The 26737-nt window shown below is 40.0% G+C and overlaps 1 protein-coding gene across 4 annotated transcripts in view; it reads right to left on the bottom strand.

Annotated features, from left to right (window-relative positions):
- Positions 1-1361: 1361 nt before the first annotated feature.
- The window catches only part of LOC117949410 (contactin-1a-like), a 58569-nt gene continuing 33193 nt past the window's right edge, over positions 1362-26737 (bottom strand). For 3 of the 4 annotated variants that reach the window (XM_034879670.1, XM_034879671.1, XM_034879672.1), the window contains exons 4-24: positions 20084-20210; positions 19005-19183; positions 18612-18707; positions 17509-17715; positions 16272-16371; positions 15686-15867; positions 15276-15400; positions 14620-14737; positions 14183-14330; positions 13090-13217; positions 12225-12397; positions 11393-11516; positions 8718-8879; positions 8236-8385; positions 7585-7655; positions 5650-5884; positions 4566-4669; positions 4101-4290; positions 3842-3954; positions 3580-3736; positions 1632-1708 (exon numbers count right to left, since the gene is read on the bottom strand). In XM_034879670.1, the coding sequence (XP_034735561.1) occupies positions 1632-1708; positions 3580-3736; positions 3842-3954; positions 4101-4290; positions 4566-4669; positions 5650-5884; positions 7585-7655; positions 8236-8385; positions 8718-8879; positions 11393-11516; positions 12225-12397; positions 13090-13217; positions 14183-14330; positions 14620-14737; positions 15276-15400; positions 15686-15867; positions 16272-16371; positions 17509-17715; positions 18612-18707; positions 19005-19183; positions 20084-20210 (2966 nt within the window). Of the gene's footprint in view, positions 1709-3579; positions 3737-3841; positions 3955-4100; positions 4291-4565; positions 4670-5649; positions 5885-7584; positions 7656-8235; positions 8386-8717; positions 8880-11392; positions 11517-12224; positions 12398-13089; positions 13218-14182; positions 14331-14619; positions 14738-15275; positions 15401-15685; positions 15868-16271; positions 16372-17508; positions 17716-18611; positions 18708-19004; positions 19184-20083; positions 20211-26737 lie in introns of all 4 variants that reach the window. The other variant, XM_034879669.1, reaches the window with a different exon arrangement.

Below are 26737 nucleotides of genomic sequence, written 5' to 3'. Positions count from 1 at the left end.
TGAAGGAAAACTGGGAAAAGCACTTTGCGGTGGATGTTGATATAGTCACATTGTAGAAGCATGGCCAGCATCAGTCACACAAAAATGAATTGGAGAAATTCAAAACGCAGCATTTGTTCCTCCATTCAGGGGAAATAAAAATGTTAAACTGTCCAACTAAAGATGGGTCATGGCATACAAATACAATAATCATAAAAAAACAACAGTTGATACTGTTTATATAGCTCTGATCACGTTATTGGAAAGACAAAAATAATGCAGTGGACTTCATGAGCTTTTGATGGGCTCTCGGAGCTGACATAGATGGCTTTACTTTTCTTCTGTTTATACCAGATAATGAAAAAAGACTGTTATAGGAGCTAGGCAAGTTGTCTTATTAGAAAATATAAAGTAGCCACACATACATTGCAGAATTATTGGAGGGCATGAGCATCGCTTTAACAAAGCCATCAACGAGAGATATGAAATGAAAATGTTTACACTAAATAAAATACCAACATTCTTTACAAAGCACCATCAGTTACCACTGAGGTCCTAATGATACAGTGAACAACAACAGTTTTTTCTTTTGTTCAGGTTTAGTTCAATAATGACCCAGATGTTTTTGCAAAGCCTTGATCACTGCACAGTTGTACAACTATAACCAGAGGTGGCAAGCCATCAAAATTACCACTGTCACACAATGTTTGCTGCAGTTTTGCATTTGAAACTGCATCTCTGATATGTTGTTTATAGTTCACTTCCTTTTTCCTATGTTTTGCTTTACATTCAGTTTTGCAAATATGGACCCATGTGCCTAGACCCCTTTTGAACCATGTCAAATTCTTTTTACATGTAACAATGTCAACATGCACACAATTTGAAAGTGGTATTCTATCAATAGAGCTCATGTTATGATTTGTAAATAAGCACTGATTGCAGGTCAAACCAATCCAGTTTTTCATCAAAAAACATCCATAGTATATTAGGTAGCAAAACAATATTAATTATTGTATATATTATTTCAGCATAACATAAATTGTTCTTTCTTCTAAGATGTTTGTTAATAAAAAATCCAGTATGAAAGGATGAGATTTGCTTTGACCTTATCTCTGTAACAAAGGGTGTGCTTCATTTAAAAAAGAAAATAGAAGAAAATGCCACAGAACTGCAAGTAAAGATAGACAAAGTCATTTTTATAAACTCATACACTTATCCTTCCCAGCTACTTGTTTACCTCATACTATGGAATGCACTGTAGGGTAGATTTTCTAAAATTTGCCAGATCACACTAAGCCGCCAACCTTAAGTGTAATGTTCACACTTTCAGTCATGATCCATTTTCAAACAAGTGATTGTGAAAGATAAGTGCAGTCGTTTACATAAGGCATATTTAAAAAGTTGACAGAACTCCTTTTACACTCCTCCAAAGAGGCTTGTTGTGGATAAATAAGGGATGTCTTTGTCGATTTCCAATTTTTCCTTTTCTGTGTCTATTCCCACAAACATATTCCAGAGGGGAAGAGTTGGAATATGACGTCCCGGGTTATGGGGTGGAACCAAAAGATTGTGGAAAGAGTCCCAAAGTTCTCATAGGCGTCAACCATGAAGAGTCTACTTCACAGAAAGTGAAGACAAAGATGGCGCTACATTCAGAGGTTCAGGCAGAGGAGAGCCACCAGGAGCAGTGAGAGTACGTTGAGAGACGGGGCAAATAGGACACATCCACCTAAGAGACACACAAAGATAAAGGTATGTCAGGTTTTGCATAAAATAGACCTGCACTGACTGATTTAAGGAATGAATATAGGTCCCACATGTTTCCAGCTTTCATCCATAAAACTAAAGACTGTGTGAAGTGTGATATTATACCTATCTGTGTAAAGATCACCTTAAATGCCCACTCCCTTTGTCATTGCCCTGCATTTGAAATCCTCCATGGCTTAAATTCCCGGGTCTGTGAAATCAAGCTGTCAGTATGTCTGGACTGAACGATAACAGATAAGGAAAACCACATGAGGGGTATACTCTACTCATCAAGATCAATTACAGAGGCTTAAGGCCTTCTCTATCCAGTCAGCATACCTGTCAGTCCATCAGCCAGTGGGGGAATGAGTCAGGGGGGGTATCAAAGCTTTAGTCACGGGCCGTAAAGTTTCCCATCTTAGCCCTCCAATCTAAGGTACTGTATGAAACCTGAAGTGACAGCTCTGCTCTGGCCCAGGGAAACCTCGGGCTGTGACAAATGATAACCTTCTGCCAACTTTGAACCTTGTATAATCTCACAGAAAATGGCAGGCCAGGAATAAGCAGTCACAGTGTGTTACCTTAGCACTAGGGATTTAAAATGTGATAGCTGAAGGCTTTCTTTATTTATGTTCCCCTGATGAAACTAAACAGTCATATTTTTCGCAAAAGATAACTCTCACTCACTAAATTTCATTTCAGGATACCTCATTCTTCTAAATTAGTAAGTCATAAAGTGCCATCTGCTTTTCTGCCACACACTTTTCATATTGTAACACTTTATTAGAACCAGGGTACATGTTTACTGAAAAGAAAAAACCACCAACCACCAAATCCAACTCAGGCACCTAAATTGTTCCTTAAATCTCAAAACGTCAAAGTTGACTTTATGGTTAATTTTGCAGACTTTCTATGCATTGAGTCTTTGTTCAGCAGCATTAAAAGGTCGCAATGCATGCAGATGTCTTTTTTTCAGTAGAAACTTAACTATAAATCTGACTTTTCATTTAGTCAATTTAACAAAGCAAAGGTGTCAGGTACCCAAAAGACAACAAACATAACAAAGGCACTTATATGAATGTGAAAATCTTTAGTCATAATCACAATTCTAGGTTGTAAAAATATATGTCTTATTTTGTGTGTAGGTGGTGTAAAACCAGTCAGAGAACAGATGCCAAAAGGCAAAGAGTGGAATGTGATGGGAACAATGAGGGTCATCATTCATTGATGCCAAGCTCAGGTGAGTGATTATTAAATCTCCCAACAACAAATCATTTTCCCAGTACTACCTGTGATGTGCTCAACTCACAGTAACATAACAATTGTTTCCTTCTTTAATATTCCCATTCAGTCTCTGGCTTTAAAAGTTTCCATTTAGGGATTGCTTTATTTTAATAACTTTAATAACTAACATATTGCCCATTAGTCTTCTTCACAATTTCTATACACATGAAATATATATTTAATTGTCTTTTTTCTTTCAAAAAGTTATTCGTAACAGGAGAAACTAGTCTACAAAGCCCCGGAGGTGACATAGAAGAAACAACAAAGAAAAAAAACTAGGGGACTAACACTTTTGTGTGATCTTGACTTTGGTCTTTGAAAAAAAAGAAAAAGAAAAAGATTACTAAAAAAACATCCTGACTTTTAACTCAAGATCTTGAGTTTAGTGTTTGTCCCCAATACATGTTTTTTTTCATTCTTTTTCCCCCCTTCATGTCATCTCCAGGGCTCCATACTAGTCCATGTTTTATTGATTGATGGAAAAAAACAAGGATCAAGACTGTTATTATAATAGTACTAATATGCTACATTATTGTGAATGAAGGGGACTGAAGTGAGTCTGTCTGTTACCTGTGATGTTGACTTGTGCCACAGCCCCATCTCCGCCCTCTGTGTGCGCCCGGACCTCCACCACGTAGTTCCCATCTGTGGGCAGGAGCAGGTCTATGCTCTGCTTACTGGTTGTGTAAAGAGTGCCTGTGGAGTGGCCCTGCTGCCTGCACAGCACCTACACACACATAACATTGAAAAGAAATGTAAAGTGCCCAGCAGCTGTTTATTTAATTCAGAGAGATTATAATCTGTACAAAAATAAATGTAGAATTGTACTCACTTTGTAACCATCCACCGGTGACTCGTTAGCAAGTGGTTCCACATGTTCCCAGACAATGTTTACTTTCCGGCCCTTTAATTTTTTACCAGCTATTCTGGGAGGTCGACTTGGAGCTGTTAACAAACACAAAAACAATAAAGAATAAAAACTGTATTAAAACAACATATTTGTTTTATTAAAAATACAACTTTAAAATACATGTTGTTGTTTTCCATTATCCCTGCTGGTCAACACTAAACTGCTAAAAAGCACAACATACGGGCTTTTTTGGTGTAGATCTGGAGATGCTCGCTGGCCGGCCCAAATCCCGCAGAGTTGTAGCCCCGAACCTCAATAAGGTAGTGGGAGTCAGGCTTCATACTCTCCAGCCTGGTGTGGTTCTCACTGCCGGGTACCACCACCCTCTGGGCCCGCCCCTCACTGTCTTCCTGATTCCTCCAGTACTTCACCTGGGACACAGAGGGACAGAGGTGAGATGGCTGGGATCCAACACCAGCTTGGCCTTGCCTTTTCAGCACTTATAAAAACTGTTTTATAGCTTAGGTAGAGGGAAGTACAAGTAAATAAGTAAAATTGAAATAGGTACAAGCCAATTTATAGATACTAGCAGGTATAAAATTTCTACTAATGGGTGTTAGAATGTAAATACAGTTGTTTAAACCAAATCAAAAGACACAGTTAAAGACATGAGTCAAGTTGTAGTACATCTCACGTTTCTACTGACCTGATATCCATCGATATTGCTCTGTGAGAGAGGCAACCACCACACTATGGCTTCTGTGGCAGAGAGAGCTCTGCCGTCAACACTTACAGGAGCTTCAGATGGAGCTGAGGAGATACACAGAGCCTTTCAGAGCTAATTGTTATATTGCATACTCAAACCTAGCATATTTTTTATGTAGAAACATATGCAGATGCTAATGGGTCCATTAACGTGATCATAAACTAGTGTTTTGTATATGTCTCTACTGGCCTTGATCATGCTATTTTTTTTTAGTGGTGCTCAATCATTTTTTTAAGTAATTTCAATTAATCACTGTAAGGAACAAGTGAAGTGGCCCACTTTCTTCACTAGGCCATCAAATACTTTTTTTGTGACTTATGGGCCAGTTATACACTTTGTAGGCTGCCCCTGCCAGGAAACTGTGCCTGAATGTGAGATTGTCATGCTGGGCCTTGAACAAACAACCCATCAAATACTGTCATTGTTTTTCACACAGAAACAAACACCCAAAAAATAATACTGCAAACAACTAGCTTGCACACAAATCCAAATGGCCACACCCCTGGGGGCAGAGCACTTCTGTAGGCTTAGCTATAAAATCATAGACACTCAAAAGGAAAGTGTTCCTAAAGTTGGTTACCATGGCAACGTGGCATCTCTGTAACCCGTCATGTCTGAGTTGCCAGTGGTTATCTCCACTGTCTGTCAGTGGAAGTTAATAACTAGGCTAAATGCTTTGCATCCTTGGGCGAATTATCAGCTTTCTGGTTCATGCTACATAGATCATGATAATCCCCCCGCAAGGAAAGACGATGAGAGGGGAAGATGGGTTCACTTTCAAGGGGTATTAAAATTCCTCACAACTATACATGAGAACTCCTATTAAATGAGTCTACTCCATTGAAAACCCTGCTGGTAATAAGTAGCTGACACTGACAGATTGAAATAGCAGAGTGTTGGCATATTGAAGAATTCCTCATCCAAACAGGCCCAGGTTGATCTGTGACATTGTTTTGAGATCAGTTTGGCACATGTTCCCTTTTATGCTTCAGCGTTGAGAGCAGTAAATCTTTTCAGTGCTTACCGTCTTGTGCAGAATAAATGATAGCTGTTAGGCTAAAGGGTCCCTCTCCTTTGCTGTTGAAGGCTTTGACTTTGACATGAAACTCTGTAGATGGAGGGATGGAGGGGTCTTTGTGGACATAACGCTTGGCCTGCGGGTCAGCAACCGTCACCTTACTCCACTCGTGTCCATCTTGTGGTTTGAAGGCCACAATGTAGCCAAAATTAGGCCCATAGTAGTACTGTGGCTGTACAGGCTGATGACAAAAACATCAAATATTACTTTAATGTAATGTTTTATCCAACACACCTCTCAAGCCTGTATGAATAACAACTTAATCCTGTCAGAGTTCACACTATAAATATCATGCATCATTCACTGCTTGTGCTATATACTATGGATAATGTAAATACTTAAAAAAGGCCATTTCCATTAATTAGATATATGTACATACTGTTCTGTAAAAATGACTGAATAGCGAATGATCCAAAAGTTGGGACACTTTGTTGGCTCATCCCTCTTGATCGGTCCTAACGCCTCATTTCCTTTGTTGGCACTCCGGCTTTATTTTCACACCATATATCCAGTAAGACATCCCTGCATTAGGCACTATAAATTGCCCCATCCTCCAGCTGCTCCGGAATTGAAAAGCCATGCCTCAGTTAACCATAAGGCATTTTACCTATGAGAGCTAATTTATAAACCATTGCAGCAGTGCACTGGAGGAGAAGGATTCAGTTCAGTGATTGATTTTTGTTGATATTAATTGTTTTGTTTGGTACAAAGTATGAGACTATCTAATGCTTTAGTTCCTCTATATCTTCTCGGGTGTGCTGGCCTCAAGTACAACACTTCTCTGCCTTATAGTGCATATGTTGATTTACTACGCTGTTGTCCTCTGGAAACATATCATTAGGATGCTTTAAATTCATGCAGCACCTTTTATTGTCAAAAAGAGGGCCCTAAAAAAAGCTGTTTTGCCAAAACATAGAACGAACTTGAAATAACTGTAATTTGTGTCATGAGCATTCTTTTATGTCTGCCTACAAGCCAAGTTTTCCCTTAGTTTTGTTTTGTCAAAATTATGTCTGTTCCAATTTTGTTGTTCTGGTGTGTTACTTTTTCTTCTGTGAAGCATTTTGAAACTTTGTTTTAATGTGTGCTCTAAAATTAATGTTATTATTATTATTATGATTATTAGAACATAAAAAAACACTTAAAATGTGCCCAAGGTGAGTGATGGCAGCAGGTCTCCTTTCTGTGAGCTTTAAAGGTCCCATGACATGGTGCTGTTTGGATGCTTTTATATAGACCTTAGTGGTCCCCTAATTTAGCCTTGGTGCAGAATAACAGCCACTAGACCAACCTTGCCTTGACCAACTTCCGCTTTGCATGTTTGAAAGCCATGATGTCTCTCTTTCATGAGTGGGCCAAATTTCTCTTTTGTCCGTACATGTCCATGTATTTAGAACATTATTTCATATTTATTTATTTATTTGGAAAGAGCTATTATTTTGTTACAGGTTGTCACATATTTTACTTTATTACATATTTTATTTTTATACCATTGAGGCATAATAAAGCATGTTCATTAACCTCTGAGAAGATTGTTTGAATTTGTGTTTCGAGACCGGGCAGAGTGTCCTCTTTTTTGAAAATCAAAATATGGTCACCCTAGGCCCAGATGAGCCAATCCGGAAATTGATATGGGGCAAGATTCCAGATTGGAAGCAAGATTCATCTGAGCTTTCATTTTCTCAAAGGCAGAGCAGGGTACCCAGGGCTCAGTTTACACCTATCACCATTTCTAGCCACTGGGGGAGCATAGGCAGGCTGGGGGAACTCATATTAATGTTAAAAAAACATCCTTTTAAAGTGAAATTTTAATGCCATAGGGCCTTTAACTTAGCTTACGGCCCTTTTGACCTTTGTGCCCAGTGAAAAGTTCAGACCTACCGTCCATGTGATGGTTAGTTCTCTGCTACTCCCTCCACCACCGCCGACGTCTGAGGGCGCCACCACAGGAACTACAATAAAACAGCAAGAGCAAACTCTGAGCCCACATGCTAAGAATCCTCACACACAATGCCAACACACACAGGCTGTAACCTATCCCTGGCAGCAGCACTGAAGCATCCGTCCTCTGCAAACACAATATCGATGTCAATGTGATGATCTGTACCAAATGCAACACCTTAATGTCAATGTGGGAACATTGCCACTAACACAAACATAGAGGAAAAAGGTATCTTGTTTTGCCTTGAGTCTAGCGGCTTACTCTGAAATGATGATTCTTTTTTGAAGAGAGGTTACTGTAGGCCTGTGATTTCCATTTTATAATTGAATTTCAGTATACAGTTTCAGCAAAGTGCTCATTTGTAGAGGTTTGTGTGGTGAGTTTGGCAGCATGCTTCTGCTGTAGAAAGTACAGACTGATGGGATTTATGCTGACTCACTTTTACAGTGATACTTAACGTAACTAAACAGTGCTATGATAGAATAATGAAGGATAAATATCAGAATGGAAAGCTGGCCTGCATTACCATGTTTCCATACCAAAAGTCTTATGTAGCAAATGTTAGCCTAAAGTTAGGAGCATGATCTTACTTGCTTCCAGGGTTTTGTCTTTAGGTGACGGGCTGCTCGGCTCTCCTGTCCCCAGAGCGCTAGTGGCAATCACTCTGAACTCATATTCTGTCCAGGGGAACAAATCCACCACTGTGGCCATCTCTGTATTCCCCTCTACATCTGTAGGAGCTAGAGAAAAAAGCACAGATTTCATTTTACAATGCCAAGATTTTAGGGCTATAGCATGGTACGCTAAAACATTATACAACATAGGCTTTGCAATCCTTATATTTAACAAAAATATCCCTAAAACATCAACAAAGTTTCATTTTTAGAGTGCATTACTATATTTTAAGTCCTTGAGGCATTGCTAAATTATATTTCAGCCATCTTCAAAAGACATTAACCACCATGTAGGCCTACAGTATCACTATGTGGCATGACCCAAATTATCATAACACCAGAGCCAGCTCAGCATTAAGGTAGCAGTGTTTATTTGAACTAGTGTGCTGAGTTCTTACATGTAGTGGCATTCTTCCAGACTTCCTTTGAGAAGGAGTCTCTGTACTGGATGGTATATTTGGAGATGGGGTTGTGGTTGTCTGCTCCCCGGCTCCACTGCAATGTTACACTCTTGTCAGTTTTGTTCATCACTCGCACCCCACCTGGGGCACCAGGGGGACCTGGGATAAAGTAAATAATAAGAGACGGGTTGAAAGTGTTGTTTGATGGATGATGAATACTGGTGTGGCCACACAGTTGTTTTAAGATTAGTGACACTGTCCCTTAGCCTTTACAAGTTAAAATCCCCACAAGTTCCCACTTGGGCTAATCCCTCAGGTAGAAGTATAGTGAAGGTCCAAGGCAAAAAGAGGGTATTGCGTTACTGAAAGAGCTTTATCTTTATTCAAGCTCATGGGGAAATTCTTGGCATATGTCCTGAGTTGAGTTGTTTAACAACTGTGTTCTTTAACCCCATTCTCCAAAAAGACCACTGTTTGATGAATATGAAACACAGCACATCCAAGCCCTTACATTTCTTCTTTTAAGTCTCTTCTTTAAAAGACATCTGCAAAGGCTGATAGATTAAGGCATTTGAGCTTAAAGCCCATTGACATATATGAACTAAAGCTTAAGATATAAGCTTTTGAGCAAGTGTTTCTCTTGGTCCTCCTGCTCCTCTCGATTCTTCCTTTGGAACACAAAAATGGCCCAATTAAAAAACCCTAAGTCAAGGTTAGCCACCCAACTCACAGCCTCAGAAATTTCCCTCTGTTGCCTCAGGATTTACTTTTTTCAAGTCATGAACATATGACTGAGACAAGAAAGGCAATTAGACAGTCAAAGCTGGACAGCCCTTAAGCTTCCCCTCTCCTCTACGAGTCAGAAGAGAAAGAAAAGTTGTGAAAAATCTACCAGTTTGTATAATTCAATGTAAGGGATGAAATATTGTGAGTTTCCAAGTCTGTACAACACTGTGTCATATGGATGATTAGCACAATGTGTTTAAACTGATGAACTTCAGTGCTTTTTACTAACTGACGTACTATATTCCCAGGAATCAAATGTAATAACGTTTATGAATACTTTTCCCAATTCACAGATAATTACATTAACACAGCCACAATTCAACACTGTTCCAGGCAAACGGTAACATTACGCTACAAAAACACACAGACCCGTCATGCAAAAACAGCTCTTTTTCCTTGTCCTAAATCCCCACTAATAACAAGCTGCAGGTGCAGAGCTGTGTTTTTAGCTCAGACAATCTCCTAAAGCCGATCTGCTTCCTCATATGCCGTGATAAATGGCTGTCTTTCATCTCTCCCTCGCTGCGACCCGGACTGCTGGCATTTGGCACTCCATTACGGTCGGCCCAGGGCCTGTGTTTTGGTTCCACTCTGGGAAATGGTGCAGTCAGCTGCTGTGCGTTCACCTGGCCATCTGTCAACACCCGCTCAGAAAGCAGCAGTGGTGGCAGCACACCCAGTGCACAACAGGGATCACTGGCAACCAGATCACTAGTAATGTTCTCTGGTTCCTATTTGAAGAGACCCTTTGTCCACCAACACTGGGTCTGTTTCAAGACCGGAGGGGAGGCTGTAAGGCAACCTCTCACTCATCAGGAAGTGGAGGGTGAAAACAAAGCCTGATGAATCATCCAGGAGGTGAAATACAGTAAATGACAGACAGAGCACAGTGGAAGAGTGGCAGTGTTTATGTTGTGCATGTTGATATCTGTATGTGGCTGAAAGAACAAGTACTGAAATCAGCAGCTCTCCATATCAAAACATTGTGGTGAAAGATAGAAATCTATGATGTCATACACACTTTAGTCATCAAATACTGATAACATGGCATTACACAATTAATAACCACAAACATGCTAGTTGAATCAAATCTACAACTGTTTATTGTAATGCAACCACAGCAACAGGCTGTAAAAGTTACCATTTGTTTTCTAAGTTACTTTGCCTGGCATACACAGAGCATTTGGATAAATTCAACCTAACTTGCAAAGTGCCAACATAAAGTAAAGCCAATCAATATAATCTAGGCACTAGCAGATAGTTGAGTTATTTGTACTAATATAAAGGCAGTATTGGTTGGCTATCACCAAGCTTTTCTGGGTGATAGTAGTAGATGGTGAGTGTTCGATGTATGTGTATTTGTGGGTGAGTGTGTGTGTGTGTGTGTGTGTGTGTGTGTCTGTGTGTGTGTGTTTGTGTGTGTGTGTGTGTGTGTGTCTTTCTCCTCTGCTTGAAGACACAAGGCGTCTTTCTTGGTTTCCTTTACCTGGAGTTTCGAGGTCCACAAAATTGTCTGGCAAATGAATTTGGTCGGTTTACTCTGGAGAGATTTACTTCTCTTCAAACACACACTGGATAGAGTACTTGTGTTATCCCTCTCTCTGTCTCTACTTTTTTTACAAACTAAGGGTCTGACAATAAGGAGATAGGGCGGAGATTTTAATAAGTCGGATTAATGTGTCTGATGAACTGTGGAATTCTTTTGTCTTGTGCTCGCTTTAATAAGCTCTATCAAATTAAACTGTCTAAAAACACTAAATATTCAAAACTAAGCAACCACCAAAGTTTGAAAAACATCTTTATACTCATTTGGGAACTATTTATAAATAGTTTAACCGTCAAATACTCTGCTTCACATTTTCCATACTTGACTACTCATGACTCACCCCTGACAACAAGGTGGGCAGAAGCAGTGACATTGTCAATGGGGGTTTGTGCAGTGCAGGTGTAGCGTCCGGCATGCTTCAGTTGGAGGTTCTTAATCAGTAGCTCGCCATTTGAACTTCCATTCTGCACAACAACACACAAGAGTAAATTAAGAAGTTGTCAAATCATTATACTTTGAGAGGCAAAGCTTTCCCACTGTGTCAGAACAAAATTAAAAAGGATTTGCTCAAGACAGCACTCTTTCACTGGACAAGGGTAAAACCATACCAAAAACCTACTTAAAGAATACATGACCGCATTGAACTTGCTGTTTGAGAGTCAAATTGGCTTTGCCAATCCCACACAAACAGTATTATATGGTACTGGACCCCATTTTTACGAGGGAAAAAATCCTCCTTGTGTACAAAAATGGGGTATCATCAATCACAATTATAATAGTGTTTGCCTAGTGGGCAGTGACAAATGAGAAATGCAAACCGCTAACCTATGGTTAGAGCTGCACTAACAGAGAGAGAGAGGGTCATGTCAACAATAATGGATGTTAGCGGAAATGACTATTAAACTGATATACAATGCACTATTCCACTCAGGGAAGGAATGTGTAATGGCTTTTTAAAATCATATTCATTTAAAGAGAGCTGTACTTTTCCATGCCAGGTGTTCCAATAAAAACACTACAAAGTTGGGCTATCAAGCTAAAGTTTTGCGGGGGTGCGCGCGGTCATGGAAGGGTTGTATCATCCAACAATTTTGTTGTCAGTACTTAGAATTCCTCATGGGGGTGACAGAAATTACGCATTATAGCTTTAACTTAACAGCATGATGTCTCACCAGGGTGCGTTCATAATGTTGACTGTCCTTGTGTAGGTCAATGACCCGGCCATCCAGGGACCAGATAAAGGTGATGTCCAGTGAACTGTCATGGGACGCAGCACACTGCATCCTGGTGTCCTCACCCACTTTAACGTCAGCATTTGACGGTGCCATGGTGATCTTTGTGGAGTCTGGGGAAAAACACGAAAGAGGATAAAAGAGTCAGTGACAGATCATTCTAGACGCTAAAACTTGATTTAGGTGATAACAGGTAAAAGAATTAGATGAAAAAGGGAATCTTGAGCAATCACAAAGTAGATAGATATATAGTAAAGTAATTTGATGTTAATATAAAACAGCTAGAATTGTTCACTGTGGACAAATGTCCAGAAGAGGGCAGACAAGAGCTGTACATCCAGCACCACTGGAGCTCAACAGTACAAAGAACTACAAAAGTTGGGCAGCTGAGACTGCATGTCTAGAGAAAACTAATCAACAAAAACTCATATCCATGTTATTATTCACTATTCAATCAAACTATCTCAACAAGCTCATAACTCAAGTCCTTTCCTCGACAGACAGTGTGAGGCTAAGACCTTGTCTCTTCACATCTGATCTAAAGAAATCCTCTCTCCAGTATCCTTGGGGAATGACTGAATATATACCAGGAACCTGTGTACTGTCAAACTGCTGACAGGGCCATCATTCAAAAGTCAACATTTGGAGGTCAGGGCTGTTTGGTGGGACTGAGAGTGACAGGAATTATTGCCAGCAAAGGCCGACATCAGTCAAAGCAACACCAGCCGTCCAGGAAGCATTACAAAAAAGAGAGGTGTTAAAAAGACAGTTATCAATTAAGCATTGCTCATTAGGTGAAACTTGCCTGTAACTAACAGAGAGCCCGTGCTGTTGGCCTTGCCCCGGTCATTCTCAGCAAAGCAGGTGTACCTGCCTTCATCTGCTCGCGTCACGTTGAGGATCTCCAGGCTCCCATCCTCCCAGATAAACACCCTAACGAGAAACCAGAATTAATTCTTCAAATACTGACAGGAAAGAGCGACGTGATATAAAATATTCAGCATGATCTGAAGGCCAAAAGTCCAGCGTATGTTATTCCACAGTTTTGTGGATGATGAAAAATGATGAAAGTACTCTGAATGTTTTCCCGTTTCCTAATGGGACATAGGGTTGACAAGTATGTCAACTTGAAACTATTCAAAGAGAAGCAACATTAAATTTCACTAAAAGCAAGGTAACAATGATTCATTTTTTTCTGCATTTCTGCATGACAAACAGCCTCGTGCCAACGGCCCAGTCACCACACCCTCTTTCACGCATACAGCCATCATAGAGATTATTATGAGGTGTCTGCTGCATAGACATCTTGCCGCTGCTCCTTCTCTATGGGAGTCCTCGTTGTGGTTCATGGGTTTGTGAAGGGTGGGTTAAAGGGTTGGGGGTTTTAGCGCTCACAGATTAGGCTTGTTTTGCCAGTCAGCAGCACAAGACAGGCGTTTACACATCCAGTCTGTCCAGGCTAAGGAGCATAAGAATGAGCTTAATGTCAACCCCTGACAGACAGCAGAGCAGGGCACAGCAATCACTGGCAAACAACAACGCTAAAGACTTTTCTTGCACTAAGTACATTTAAGAGCTCTAGAGCTTATTTAGATTCCCAAAATCACTATACTGTATGATTGTTCCTACTCTAGAGAAGATCAGCTCTATATCACATCTAGCGTAGTGAGACATTACATTCTCAGATACTCTCCCTTGTGTTAGAATGACCCAGATGTGTCTCCCAGTCACAGAAAAAGGTTGATGACTATATGCATTAAAAACTACACCACAAAGTAAAACTCTCCCATGATAAACCAGCCTCTATGAATGCATCCATATACATCCATATCATCTATATTATATTTACAGATCAGAAGACAAAAGGAAGTGAGCCATCTTATTAAGAGACCGCTCACCTGGTGGAGTTGTAAAGCAGCTCGGTGTCTTTGCTCCAGGAGAAGTTGGGCTTTGGAGCCGCTTTGGGTCGACATTGGATCACCACCCGGCCGTTTTTAGGTGCCAGGACTCTCTTTACTGGGTTGTGTTCAAATGTGGGAGCACAGGCTGAGGAGTGACAGTTTGGATTAATCATCACAAGCTTAGTAGAATGTATATATAATGTATATAGTAGAGCATGTGTACTGTATATTTATGGCTATTTTTACAATTATCAAAATGTACTGTCCAAAGTAACATGTTATGCATTCTGCTTTGGATGACCAAAGTCGAAATTCAAAAATCTGACTTTGCAATCCAGAAACACTAATGAGTTCTAATTAATCAGCTTAAAACGTGACCTTTAAAACTCTGATGCATCCTTTTGTGCTGCGGCTGTAGCCAAGGAGTGACTCACCATAAACACGCAGTTCTGCATTGGCATATATGACACCGTGGTGATTCTCTGCAATGCACTGGTACATCCCTGAATCGTCAAACGTCAAACTGCTGAACCTCATCTCTTTCCTGTCAGACTGTGGAAAATAACAAGAGTGTGAAGTTTTTATATCATCATTCTACGTGTTAACATTTTCATATCATTTAAATTATATAAATAAGCACATGATTAAAATCAAACTGTTGATTGTTAAAATCCACAGAAGTACAGATGACAATTAGTGTATTTGACTGAGAGACAATATCATTAATGCATAATGATGCAATGAAACAACCTCCCCCACTCAGCTGTCACTACTTGTACCTCTCTTGGGTATAATTCAGGCTGATGACAGTTGTTTCTATGGAGGGTTACACAAACCATGCTGGCACCTACTCAATATCAACAGGTGCTTTCTCCTGACATGATGTGTACCCACAGTGCCAGTTTCCTGTCGCTGCTGTGCTACTGTAACAACCCCGGGTTGCACACTGTACAGGCTCTAAGAGATCTCACAGTGCTGCCGAATGGCTCTGCATACACTATAGCTAAATAAAGATTTATGAGATGAAATAAAGTGCATATATATGAACACATATTTTAAGACAATAAAGATTTATGAGTTTGAATATTACCAGTTCTCCGTTTTTCAGCCAGCGAATGCGTGGTTCTGGTTTGCCACTGGCTATGCAGGACATAGTGTAACTGCTGCTGAGGTCTTTCTCTGTGCTGCTGATGTGCTCCACCCACTCAGGAAAAGCTGTAAATGAGTTTAGTATTTGAGAAAACTTCAAAGCGGCTAAATATTATATGATGTGATACCTGAGGCATTACAGTAGGTGTCAGATCTATAAAAAGAAAAATATGAGAAAACGTACTAGGTACTGATAAGAACAAAGGGCTGTTTAATTTACCCCACACACCAGTGCCCAACAGAAAATTATTACAGCTAATAAAAATTGTGAAACTTACATTTGGTGAATCTGTGTATTCCCTGTCATATGATTTGGGAGGAGAAGCCCGACGTGACATACAGCACACTTACCTTCTACAGAGACTCGTGCAGCGTGGTAGTCCTTTCCTCTCGAGTTCACTGCCTCACACTGATAGCTGCCTTCGTCTTCAAACTGCACATTGTACAGATGCAGATGAGCCCCTGCCATCCTCACCTCATGATTGGGTGGCAGCTGACCGTCTAACTTCTTCCAGCGGATCTCAGGAACGGGGCTGGGAAGGGCAGAAAGAGAAAAATAATACTGAAATGACTTGAAATGCATCACTGCACTCAAGTTATTATAATGTAACAGAAACATGCTTTATTAATTATTTAGCTAAGACAGTTTAACTACAGTTACTGTGCATTAGGTGTTAACTAATATGGTGGGACGATACATCCAAATTAATTAAATTTTGTAAAAACAAAGAGTAACCTCTCCTCATTCATTCATTACTCACTGAGCAGAAAACCCTCTGAAACTTTACCTATATTCATTTAAAGTCTCTTTTGGAATCCATTTTATAAAACTTGAAAACTTAGAAGATAAAACTCACTGGCTGATCCCAGATTTTCATGAAACACTTCAATTTAAGCATATTACAAACAGAAGGAACCATTGATCTCTCAAACTTACTTCCCCAAAGCAAAGCATTCCAAGGTGATATTCTGCCCCACCAGAGCAGTGGTATCTGGGAACTTGACTTTGAGGTCAGCAGGGTATTTCCGGATGGGACCTGAGAGGAATAACAAGAGACTAATCCTGACTCAGATGCTAAACCCATTTCTAGCTGATAAGTCTGAAACAAATGGTGGTTTCAAAATGATTTGGCAATCATTTAACCGTTTTCAAATACCTAAGTGGGTCAAATTAAAAAAAAAACATACTTCTTTGTAAATGTTGTCTTTTACTCAGATGTCCTACTAAAGCAAACACACAAAGCACTACAGGCTTTTGCAGTGAAGAATAACTGTGAAGGGCCCTAAGAAATACACGTAAATACTTTTGTGTTTATACTTCTTACATTAAGCCGTGTAAACACACACAGAATTAATTAACTACTATGTGCACTGCTTTAGTTTGTGATCTCTATCTCCATTCTTGTTCGTGTTCCAGTTCATTTTTTCATAGCATGCTAGTTCTGTCTAAAAGGTCTCATGACATGGTCCTCTTTGGACGCTTTTATATAGACCTTAGTTGTCCCCTAATACCATATCTGAAGTCTCTTTCCCAACTTCCCGACTTCTGAGCTAATTTGTTCCTATAAATGTAATTGAAAGAGTCAACAACACGGGCGTGACCTTATCACATTTAAAACAAGGACTGCTGGGATTAAACATGGTGCTGCATAAGGGGCAAGAGAAAGAAATCAATAAAGTGCTTTACTTCAGCCAGGAAGAGTCTATTTCTATCTTTGAGTTTATTTTTGAAACTCATCTCTTTAAGAAACACTTAAGCTCCTGCTCTTCACTCACACCTCATTATGCTGGTAAAAGATTCTGATTCTATTTCTTTATTGAACACTTTTTAAGGATTCCTGGTTATTAAAAAGACATGTGTACTCAATCTTTTTGTTGTATTTCATGATTGTATTGTGCTTAAGTGCATTTTATACATCAAAACATTTGTACTGCGTTGTGTGAGTGCATTGCAAATGTTCTCGTGGCCCGAGTATCATACTGTGATCAATCTGGTACAGGATAATTAAACTAAACCAGATTTGGTCACATGCTTTTATGTGGGTTATGTAAGATCCCTGGCTGTAAAACTGAAGAAATCAGGAATCTCACTGCTTCAATGCAATCAGTATTTATCAAAAGGTCAAAAATAAGCAACTGGAAAGACAACGGGTAGTAGGAAGTGAGGTACTAACGCTCAGCCAGAGGTACGAGGGGGATGTAGTTGGAGAAAACGCTCTTGGAAATGGATTGGCTGGACGCAATGCAAGAGTAGTTGCCGCTGTCGGAGGAGTCCACCTTGGAGATATAGAGATTACCCGTTATCTGGGAGACAAAACGCCTCTTGTCCAGTGGGATAAAGGTAGGGAATTCGTTGAGGATCCATCGGAATGACAGCTCGGCTGCACAGAAAGAGACACAAACAAAGCGGTACCTGTCAATCGAGACCCTGGACAAACAGCATAAGATTTGGAAAGAGCCGAGGGGATTGGATATGAATGTCTCAGTTTGAATAATCTGAATACATGCAAAATAAAAATAGCCTAATTCTTTGGTGCTGAGAGGGATTTATTATTCAAGCATCTATTGACCTTTTAGATAAAATTGTGTAATTCTTTTAGCTAAGAGGCATAATAGAGGCATTCTGTGAGCACACTGGCTTGTTGAGTATTTCTGACGCTGTGAAGGGAGAATTAACAATGCTTTCAGACTGTTGTGTTTGACTGACGTGCATAAGCATGAATTTAGAAAATACTGTAATCATATTTGGGCTTAATAAATGAGTCCACATATACAAGTAGAAGAAGAGAAAACAAACAACAACTGTAACGACATTTAAGCTTGAACTAGATACGAGGCTGATGAAAACATTCTGTCTCTGTTTCTTCTATGAGGGAGTAGAAGTAAACCCAGCAAGGGGATGACTTTAAATTGAGAAAAAACTTGAATATTCATAATAAGGCAATGATGTCATTATTGTTATAACTTAGAGGACATTAAGAAGGGCAATTTAATCTCAAGCTGACAGGGGACAAAATATCTTTGGTTCGTTTCACATAATTGGTTCACAAGTGTCATGAAATCCTAGCTGTGGATAAAAAAAGTCTCACAGTAAAGTATGTATAATGACTACTACAGCAGGCACACTTTCATTAAAATATAAAGGAAATGTACAAGCTCCAGTCCACCTGACTTGCATGGCTATGGACTGCAGCACCAAGGAAAAGAACCACACAATCAAGAACAGAACATTAAAAATATTAATCCTAAAGAATGATAGAGCTATCCCATGCTGTACCTGGATAGTGAGGTGGGGAAGCGCAGAGCAGCACTGCCCCCTGTCCCTCTTTGACGTACACCGACTCCCTCTCCTCAGACGAGAAAAGATCAAGATCTGAGCGACAAAAAAAAACAATGTCAATACAGAATATATGGTTATATATTCATATTTTACATTCAACAACTACTTCGGAGTTTACAGTAAAAAGTACAGTGGCCACGCTGGCATCATGAAGTGAGACCATTCACAAATTGCCTTTTCCACACCACTTAGGATATGTCCCGGCTGCCATTGCAATTTCATTACTCTTAATATGCATGGAAGTACAGCTTCAGGACAGTTCTCTGTTAAATCTTCATGGCACTGTACACCATTGCAGCCTAAAAAGGGGTTCACATGTGGGCTACTTACATCCAAACTGGACTGAGGCCTCTCGGCTGATGACTGTTCCATACATGTTGGAAGCCAAACAGGAGTACTGTCCTACATGCTTGGTTTTAATGGGGTTACTAATCACCAAGTTCCCTCCTACTAAACTGTAGTGGCTTTGATGTGCATTCAGGTCAATTTCCATGTCTTCCATTATCCACCTGCAAGGAAAACAAATTAGGGTCAATACAGTAGAGCATTGTGAAAGCAGTCTGTTTAAAGTATGAGATGGGAGTAAATAACTTCTACTTGTTGACAAATGGATTGTTTCCCGTGCAGCATTAAAAGCAGAGGTTGGGTAAGTTGTTTGCAGTGACATGCATTATTTTAAGTAGCGGTGTGGTTTTGTCCTTTGTGGCAAACATCCGGCTCCTCACAGCATGGAAAAAGCGGACCACTTTTTCTTGCAAAAAGGCATGCACATACTGTAATTTAGCAATAACAACTGTCACGTATTGAAAGGTATAACAGACTGTAATGTAGATGCATCCTCTCAAACACTTAATACCAACCGTGGTCAAACAAATTCCTTCCCCTCTGACATCTAATTCTGGGCTCTAAAAAATGATTTGGGGGAAGCCAAGCAATATAATTTACATACATTTACATCTAAATTGAAATGGATCATGCAAAATGGTTTAAATTCAGAGCTGCAAAATGAGGGGGAGACACGATGACAGTGCCATTTGTGCTGCTGCTGCTGCTGCTGCAGGAACAACATTCTATTTGTTATTAGGTTTTCCTGCTGTCTCACGTTTTGGAATATCAAATTATTATTAGTATGAGAAAAAATCTGCTGCTGACAAAATGAATTGTGCAGGTTGTTTGACGGCAACACAATTATGTGGGAACATGTACCACCCAATCATGCACTGCTGGATGGTCACACAGACATAATAAACCTTGGACCAATGATTTCAAGAGCAATCCTCGTGGCCTTGCCATTTACAGGCAGATCCTAAAACAGTCTGAATTGAGCCTGAGAGATGGTGAGCGATGGGAGACACACAGAATTCACAGCAGGTAGTAATGAGACTGGGTTTATGGGGAACATATGTTACTTGTATGTGGCATGTGGATTGGCTCGAGCCCGGCAGCTCATGGTGATTTTTGCCTCGGGCGATTCCTCGGGGTAGATGGTATCCACCGGCTGCTCCTCAAACACCGGCCCGTAACCTGTGGCTTCGTCTGCAGACAACAAACAAACAAGACCATGGTAAATAACAAACTGGGTCAGGCTTACAAACAGGAAATATCAAGGTGTTGGAGCTCAGCGTCTGTCTGGCCATCAAAAGCGACAGCAGGGTTCAGATGTAAGACATTGACTTGACTGTGAGATTGGCCCTGTGAGAACCTGCCCTTCGATAATTCAGCCTAGTTCATGGTCTTCGCGCACATCTCTATGGCTTAGTACCTGGGTTTAGAGAAATCCTGGTTGTAGCTGTAAGCAATCTTATCCTTGATTTCTCTCAAATTCTCTCTTTTAAGCTTGTGATGACAACAATCACACTACTTATCACTTAGGTGCCAAACCACACAGACACATTCATCTGTTGCCTGTAGATATGATATTGTTACAAGCTAATAAAAATCCTGAAACTGGGATTGCCATGTTGCTTTAGCATGATCCAACCCCCTTTCATACTGCATGTGTCATCCTCAATGCTGTGAAGCAGTTGCACTGGCAAATCCTGGGAGAAGAGTCACTTTGACGAGAATGCCTTTCTTGGTTCAATCGGCCTTTTACACCATCAACACACACGTACAATTAACCCCAATTAATCATTAGAACAGACAGACATCACAAGCAGAGGCATGAATAAGACATAAACACAATGCCAGGCTATGAATAAGCAATGAGGTGAAATGTTCACAAACGCTGATTATTCTCTCAGATCAAGAGTATGTGTAGGTGACTGCAGGAATACAAATGTGAGGCGTGTGTGAATTTGTGTGCTCACATGTGTGTTATTCCCCTGCGTTTCTGAGTTCTAAGGAATCACAGCTGACACCTCAATGGGGAGAAGCTCACACTTTCAGACAGTAATATCCCCCCTCTATTCGAGCCTTAGAACCAGGCCTGCACTGGCGCTTAAGATTCACTCCCTCAGCGTGCAACCCTGAACAAAAGATGCAAGTTAACTACTTCCACAATGTTATTTACTACCGTAAAAGCAGGGAGATATGTTTGTGCAGAATAATAAGAAAATCAAGCAATTAGCATATACTTTCCAGCAGTTGACCAGTAATCTCCAAAACTGTGAAGTTAACCGTCAATACACCAGATGTATATTAATCTGCCTTTGCTGTTAGGAAGCAAAGGTAAGGGTCAGGGAACATTCCCACTCAAACACTCAACTGTGTGAGTGCTTGACATTGATGCAAATCCTAAGGATTCTAAATCACTGCTAGCTGGGAGAGAATTAAACATAATTTTAATGGTGCATCGTGGGGGTGGCAAAACATTGTGAAAAAAACAGAGGAAACGAAAGAAACACAGACAGAGACTGTTGAATTGCTGCACTTAGATATAAATGTGGGAACGGCTGGAGGAGGGGAGCCACTGATGCTCTGGTGCAGTGAGTGAAACTCGGAGAGATGAGCACTGGTGCCGTTTCTATCTTTTCCCTGTAATGTGGGTTGTGACAGATGGTGAAGGGGAGTGTTGAAGCAGGCCACATAAGGCCTACTGCCTAGAGACACACACAGGCCTCTTCCATTCTCCCTGCCTGGTTTCACTATTATAGTATCTGTCTCCATCTCTCTGGCTCTGTGTCCTCACGTAATCTCTCTAACCCATATCATACTATTACGCTCTGCTCTTCTTTCTGTACCTTTCCTGGATTTCATTCTACAATTACTTTGTTTTCTAATGTCTTTTAGCTCTCTGGTTAGCTTTGCTAACTACATGGAGCCAGAGATGTCCATGTCAGTTGGTCAGTCCACCACCTCTAGGCAAAACTGAAATATTTAAACAACCATTGGATGGATCGTTATGACATTTTTTATAGACATTCATGGTCCCCCACATGATGGATCCTACTGACTTTGGTGATCCTCCAATGCCACCATTAGGTTGAAGTTTTAGTTTTTAAGTGAAATGTCTCAAAAAACATTTAATTTGTATTAATTGAAATTGGAAACAGCTACCATAAGATAAAGCCTACTAACTTTTGTGACTATGGTTTCACATTTGTGGTTTTACTACTGTTGAATAGATTGTCATGACAATTGTATTAATCGTAGACTAAAATTCAAGTCACCCTTAGGGTGAACAATAATAACGTTGGTGAACATTCCATCTAGCACTATGATGAGATCAACAAACAACAAATAACTGCAAAACTAAAACAATAGAGCTAATTAGCAAATGTTAGCATGGTAACAAGAAAAAGAAAGATAGTGAAATTGTGAACAGTACACCTGCTACTAATCTGCATGTAAGCATTGTAATTGGGACCTCAAAGCACCACTGTGCATGCGCACATTTGTTAAATTACTTTCTTTTTTGCCTTTTCTCAAATTTTCCAGCCTGAGGGCTACATACAGTACTTATTTTGAAAAATAAATGTTTTGCATGTGTTGTTTTTTACATTTAAATAGTCACATAACAATCTCCAAATCTCAGAAGAACATAATCCTCTGATGAATTTAACATTGCTCACAGCTGTGTGTTTCAGCTTCATCTGCGGCATGGTTTGTTTGCATGACCAGGAGTGTCCAAGTGGGACAGATAACAAATTGTTTCCTGGAGGCCACAAAAGCACAGTGTAGCAATAATTACCCACAAGCCCTTGAGCCACATAATGAGGCACGGTGGCAGACCAAATTGTCCCTTGGGTAGTGTTGTATTTTTTTAATTTCATATGTTGAATACATAATTATTCAGCTTCACTGTCAGCCCAACTATTTTACAGAGGTGTGGACATAAGAGTGCCAGTGCCAGTCAGTGTGTGCATAGTGTGGTGCCAGCTGTGCAATCACAACTACTGTCAAAACAAATTATTCTCCAAAATGGAAGCTGCAACAGAGCAGAGTGATTCTAACAGGAGATATGAAGGTGATTTTTACCCCGATGTTTTCACACATATTAATCTAAAACAATATAGTCAATTATAACATAATCTATTTTAATCTTCTTCTCATATGTCATGGCTTATTTTAATTCCTGACTTGTGTGTTTTCCTGCCTTTGTGATTGTGTGACCCGCCCGGATGTGTAGTCAGCCCTCATGTCACCTGCACCTCGTTGCCACCCACCTTTTCTTGTGTTGTCTTGGTACAGTGTCGTATTGTCTTTGTTTGTTTCTGCCTCTCAGTGTATCTGCTGGTGTTAAATGCTTTAAGTGTTCTTGGTTTTTGGATTCAGCCTCATGTTTGTTAATTAAAGCATGTTATTTCTTCTGCCAACTTTTGCAATAGGTGTCAAGCCCTCCTCCCCTGCCTTTGAGAAAATGAAAGTTCAGATGGGACGATCTGGAATCTTGCCCCTTATGAGGCAAGGTTATCTCCCCTTTCTCTGCTTTGCCAAAAGTTACAGACTCAAAAATGGCACATACAAAGGAAAGCATTGTCGGACTGGCTCTAGTGGCTATAATTCTGCACCAAGGCTGAAATTTGGGAAAGAGACTTCCGATATGGTGTTAGGGGACCACTAAGGTCTGTATAAAAGCATCCAAAGAGCACCATGTAATGGGATCTTTAAAAAGTAACTAAAACACAATAGCTGCAGAATAATTTTCTGTTGATTGACTAACAGCTCTAATTTTCACGGACGTTTTGGAAACGTTGATTTTACCGTGCAGCAGGCTGTCTAACCAAGCAAGCAGTTCAAAGCTCAAAGCTCATCTTGACAAAATATTAGTAAAAAGTACCATACTGACAATATGGCTGAACACATGAGAAGTGATATGAGAACAATTAATTACTTTTTAACAGTGATGGGAAAAACGGCATTATAAATAATAGCGTTACTAACAGCGTAACCTTTTTCAGTTTAGAGTAATATAATTGATTACTAGATCTCTGAGTCGAGAGGCAAAGAATTTTTTCTTTCCTTGTTAGTGGGGCGAGCATGAGACAAGGGCATAAATGCTGACGATTGGCTGAGGTAATTCATTTCATGGTAAGCCAATCAGAGGTAGAGATGGGCGGGTGTTCAAAAGCACGCATAGTCGGACACAACAAACACCACAAGCGAGTCAGTCAACGAGAGACGGGTACGGCAATTAAATCAACTTTTCCTGCTAAAGATGTCCCATCGTGTTGAGAAAACACAGGGGAGACACTTTGTTTCTCTCACTATGACTGTAGAGTGGCTACTTGCTACGAAGCTAATTGTTGTCACTCTCTCACTTCTCCCTCACTTAATCACATACACACACACACAGACACACACACACACACTATTAGTTACACACGCATTAGTTACTTTCTGAAGTAACTAGTTACTTTTATAATTTGTAACTGAGTATCTAATTTTGTGACTTTTTAGAAGAAGTAACTAGTAACTGTAACTAGTTTTTAAAAGTGACTTGCCCAACACTGCTTTTTAATGCCATGAAAACAACAAACCTTTTTAAAGACATCCCTTAGACTGCAGGGAATGCTTGTTGCTTGAACAGCAGAATGATGGGCATTAACATTGATTAGGGCTGATTAATAGGCAGTTCATTTTGCACCACCTATGCATTGTTCTGACCTTCGAGGAATGTGGAATTGTCTCTGCCTTCTCCTATGGCTATTTACTTCATCTTTGTACAAGTTTGAGAAAGCGTTCAAAATGATAAAGCCTAAACAGCATTTTCATGCATTTATTTTTGCAGAGTGACCTTAAAAATTGTAGTTTATAGAGTATTGTACTGACTTGTGCAGCATCAAAAGCATTCAGCAGAGTCCTAACTGCATCATGCAGTGTTATTTCTGCAGACAAGTGGAGATAATGTCCAGGAGGTGCCTCTCAGCCACAGAGCGCAAAACTCATCTAAAGTCGATACTTCATGGAGAAGAAAAGAAGTAAATGGATGCAAAACAAAACAAAAGAAAGACCACCTGGAAAAAAGGATTCCTCTCCTCACTGAATCATCGACAATTCCACCTGCACGCAACAACGCAACATGTTCCCAAGCAACGAACCAGCAGGCCTTCCTTTTTTGCCAATTTACTCCTTGCTGAGAGTCTGCCTCCACTTTATTATTCTCCCAGAGAATAACACATACGGAACAAATTTTGTGCAAATACAGAAGTAAACTGACAGTATAGTAAATGACAACCTGCTCTACATAGCAGAAAACTCTCAATTGGTCATTTATCAGCATAGATCTACAGTATTTTTGGAAATATGCCATAGCTTTCTGGTGGAATTTTTACATTTAAGGGCTGCATTTTTTGAAAATAACAATTCTACTCGGAGGGTTTGATGTTCCTAGACCGAAAGAATTACAACATTTTGAGAAATACATTTATTTATGTTCTGCAGGGTGTTAGATGAAAAAAATCGATATGGACTATTTCTGGACTATTTCTTGGCCGGGCACAGTGACATCCTGGAGTCTGTGCTGGTTGCTTGGCAACCTCACAGTGCCTATGCCCCATCAAGAAATGGTCGTGCACACATCCCACTATAACACCTTAATTCGTTATTTATACAATTTGGTTTTGTGCACCAAAAACAAACAAGATATACATACCATGCCACATATCATTTTTCTGTATCATCTATCAATAACTCCACAATGAGGCATGGCAACTCTATCACAGTTTCTAACTCTAATGACCCTCCTAGATTCATCTGCTCAATACAGTGCAATGTCTTGGACTTTAACCATTTCTATTAGGAGTAATCCAGAAATAGAAGAAATCCAGAAATAGCAACAGTGAAAAGAAACATGACCTCCAGATAGATTTTCATTAGTACTGTCCAATAGTAGACCATGAGAAAGGGGCCGTATGTTACTGCCTGTCCCTTTACGGATCCAGACAGGCAGACATTATTGTAGTTTTACCACCTCAGGGGCTACAGTGGGCAGAGGAGTAGAGCTGCAGCTGAAGCCCATTTGGATCTGACATACTTCTTTTATTTGGTTTTCATTGTATTTTAGTAAATGAATAAAACAACACTACAAAGGAGTGAATAGTGTGTTTAGTTAGGGAGAAGGTGAATATTCCCATGAAGTGTTGTATGCTTTCCACTAGATTAAAATTTAAACAAAACAGTAGATTGTGCAATGAGAAATTAACTCCTACTTCTGGACAGTGAGGCGTATTTGTCTTTCCATGGAAATCAAAGCCTTACTGTATAATGTTATTCAGGCCTGAACAAACAACTAAGTTGAATTCCAAGGCCACAGTCTCACCAACCTGTCAGTAAACGGCTGCATCTTATTTGTCTCTGTTTAAAGTAATTTTCAAATTAAACACATCACATTACATTTCCTTGAATTGACTAGTTTGGAATGAGCAGCTAGGAACCCTTTCAACACAGCCCTGTCAACCCTGTGAACTTTCTGGTTATTAAACATCAACTATAACCTTGTGTTAAGCCTTGATCTTGAAACAGTATCAGTGGTATAACATGTGATGAATATTTCGTGCAGAAATAGATAACAGTTCAATTGTGTCTTGAATATCAAAATTACATTTCTAATAGACTCTCTCACATCAAATCTTGTAAGGGGCGGAGTTTCTAGGAAAGCCTGATGGTGCAGGCAAGCTCAC

This window comes from Etheostoma cragini, chromosome 8, assembly GCF_013103735.1.
Source record: "Etheostoma cragini isolate CJK2018 chromosome 8, CSU_Ecrag_1.0, whole genome shotgun sequence".
Taxonomy (NCBI): Eukaryota; Metazoa; Chordata; class Actinopteri; order Perciformes; family Percidae; genus Etheostoma; species Etheostoma cragini.
The sequence above is the reverse complement of the archived record's forward strand: the minus strand, read 5'-3'. Positions and strand labels throughout refer to the sequence as shown.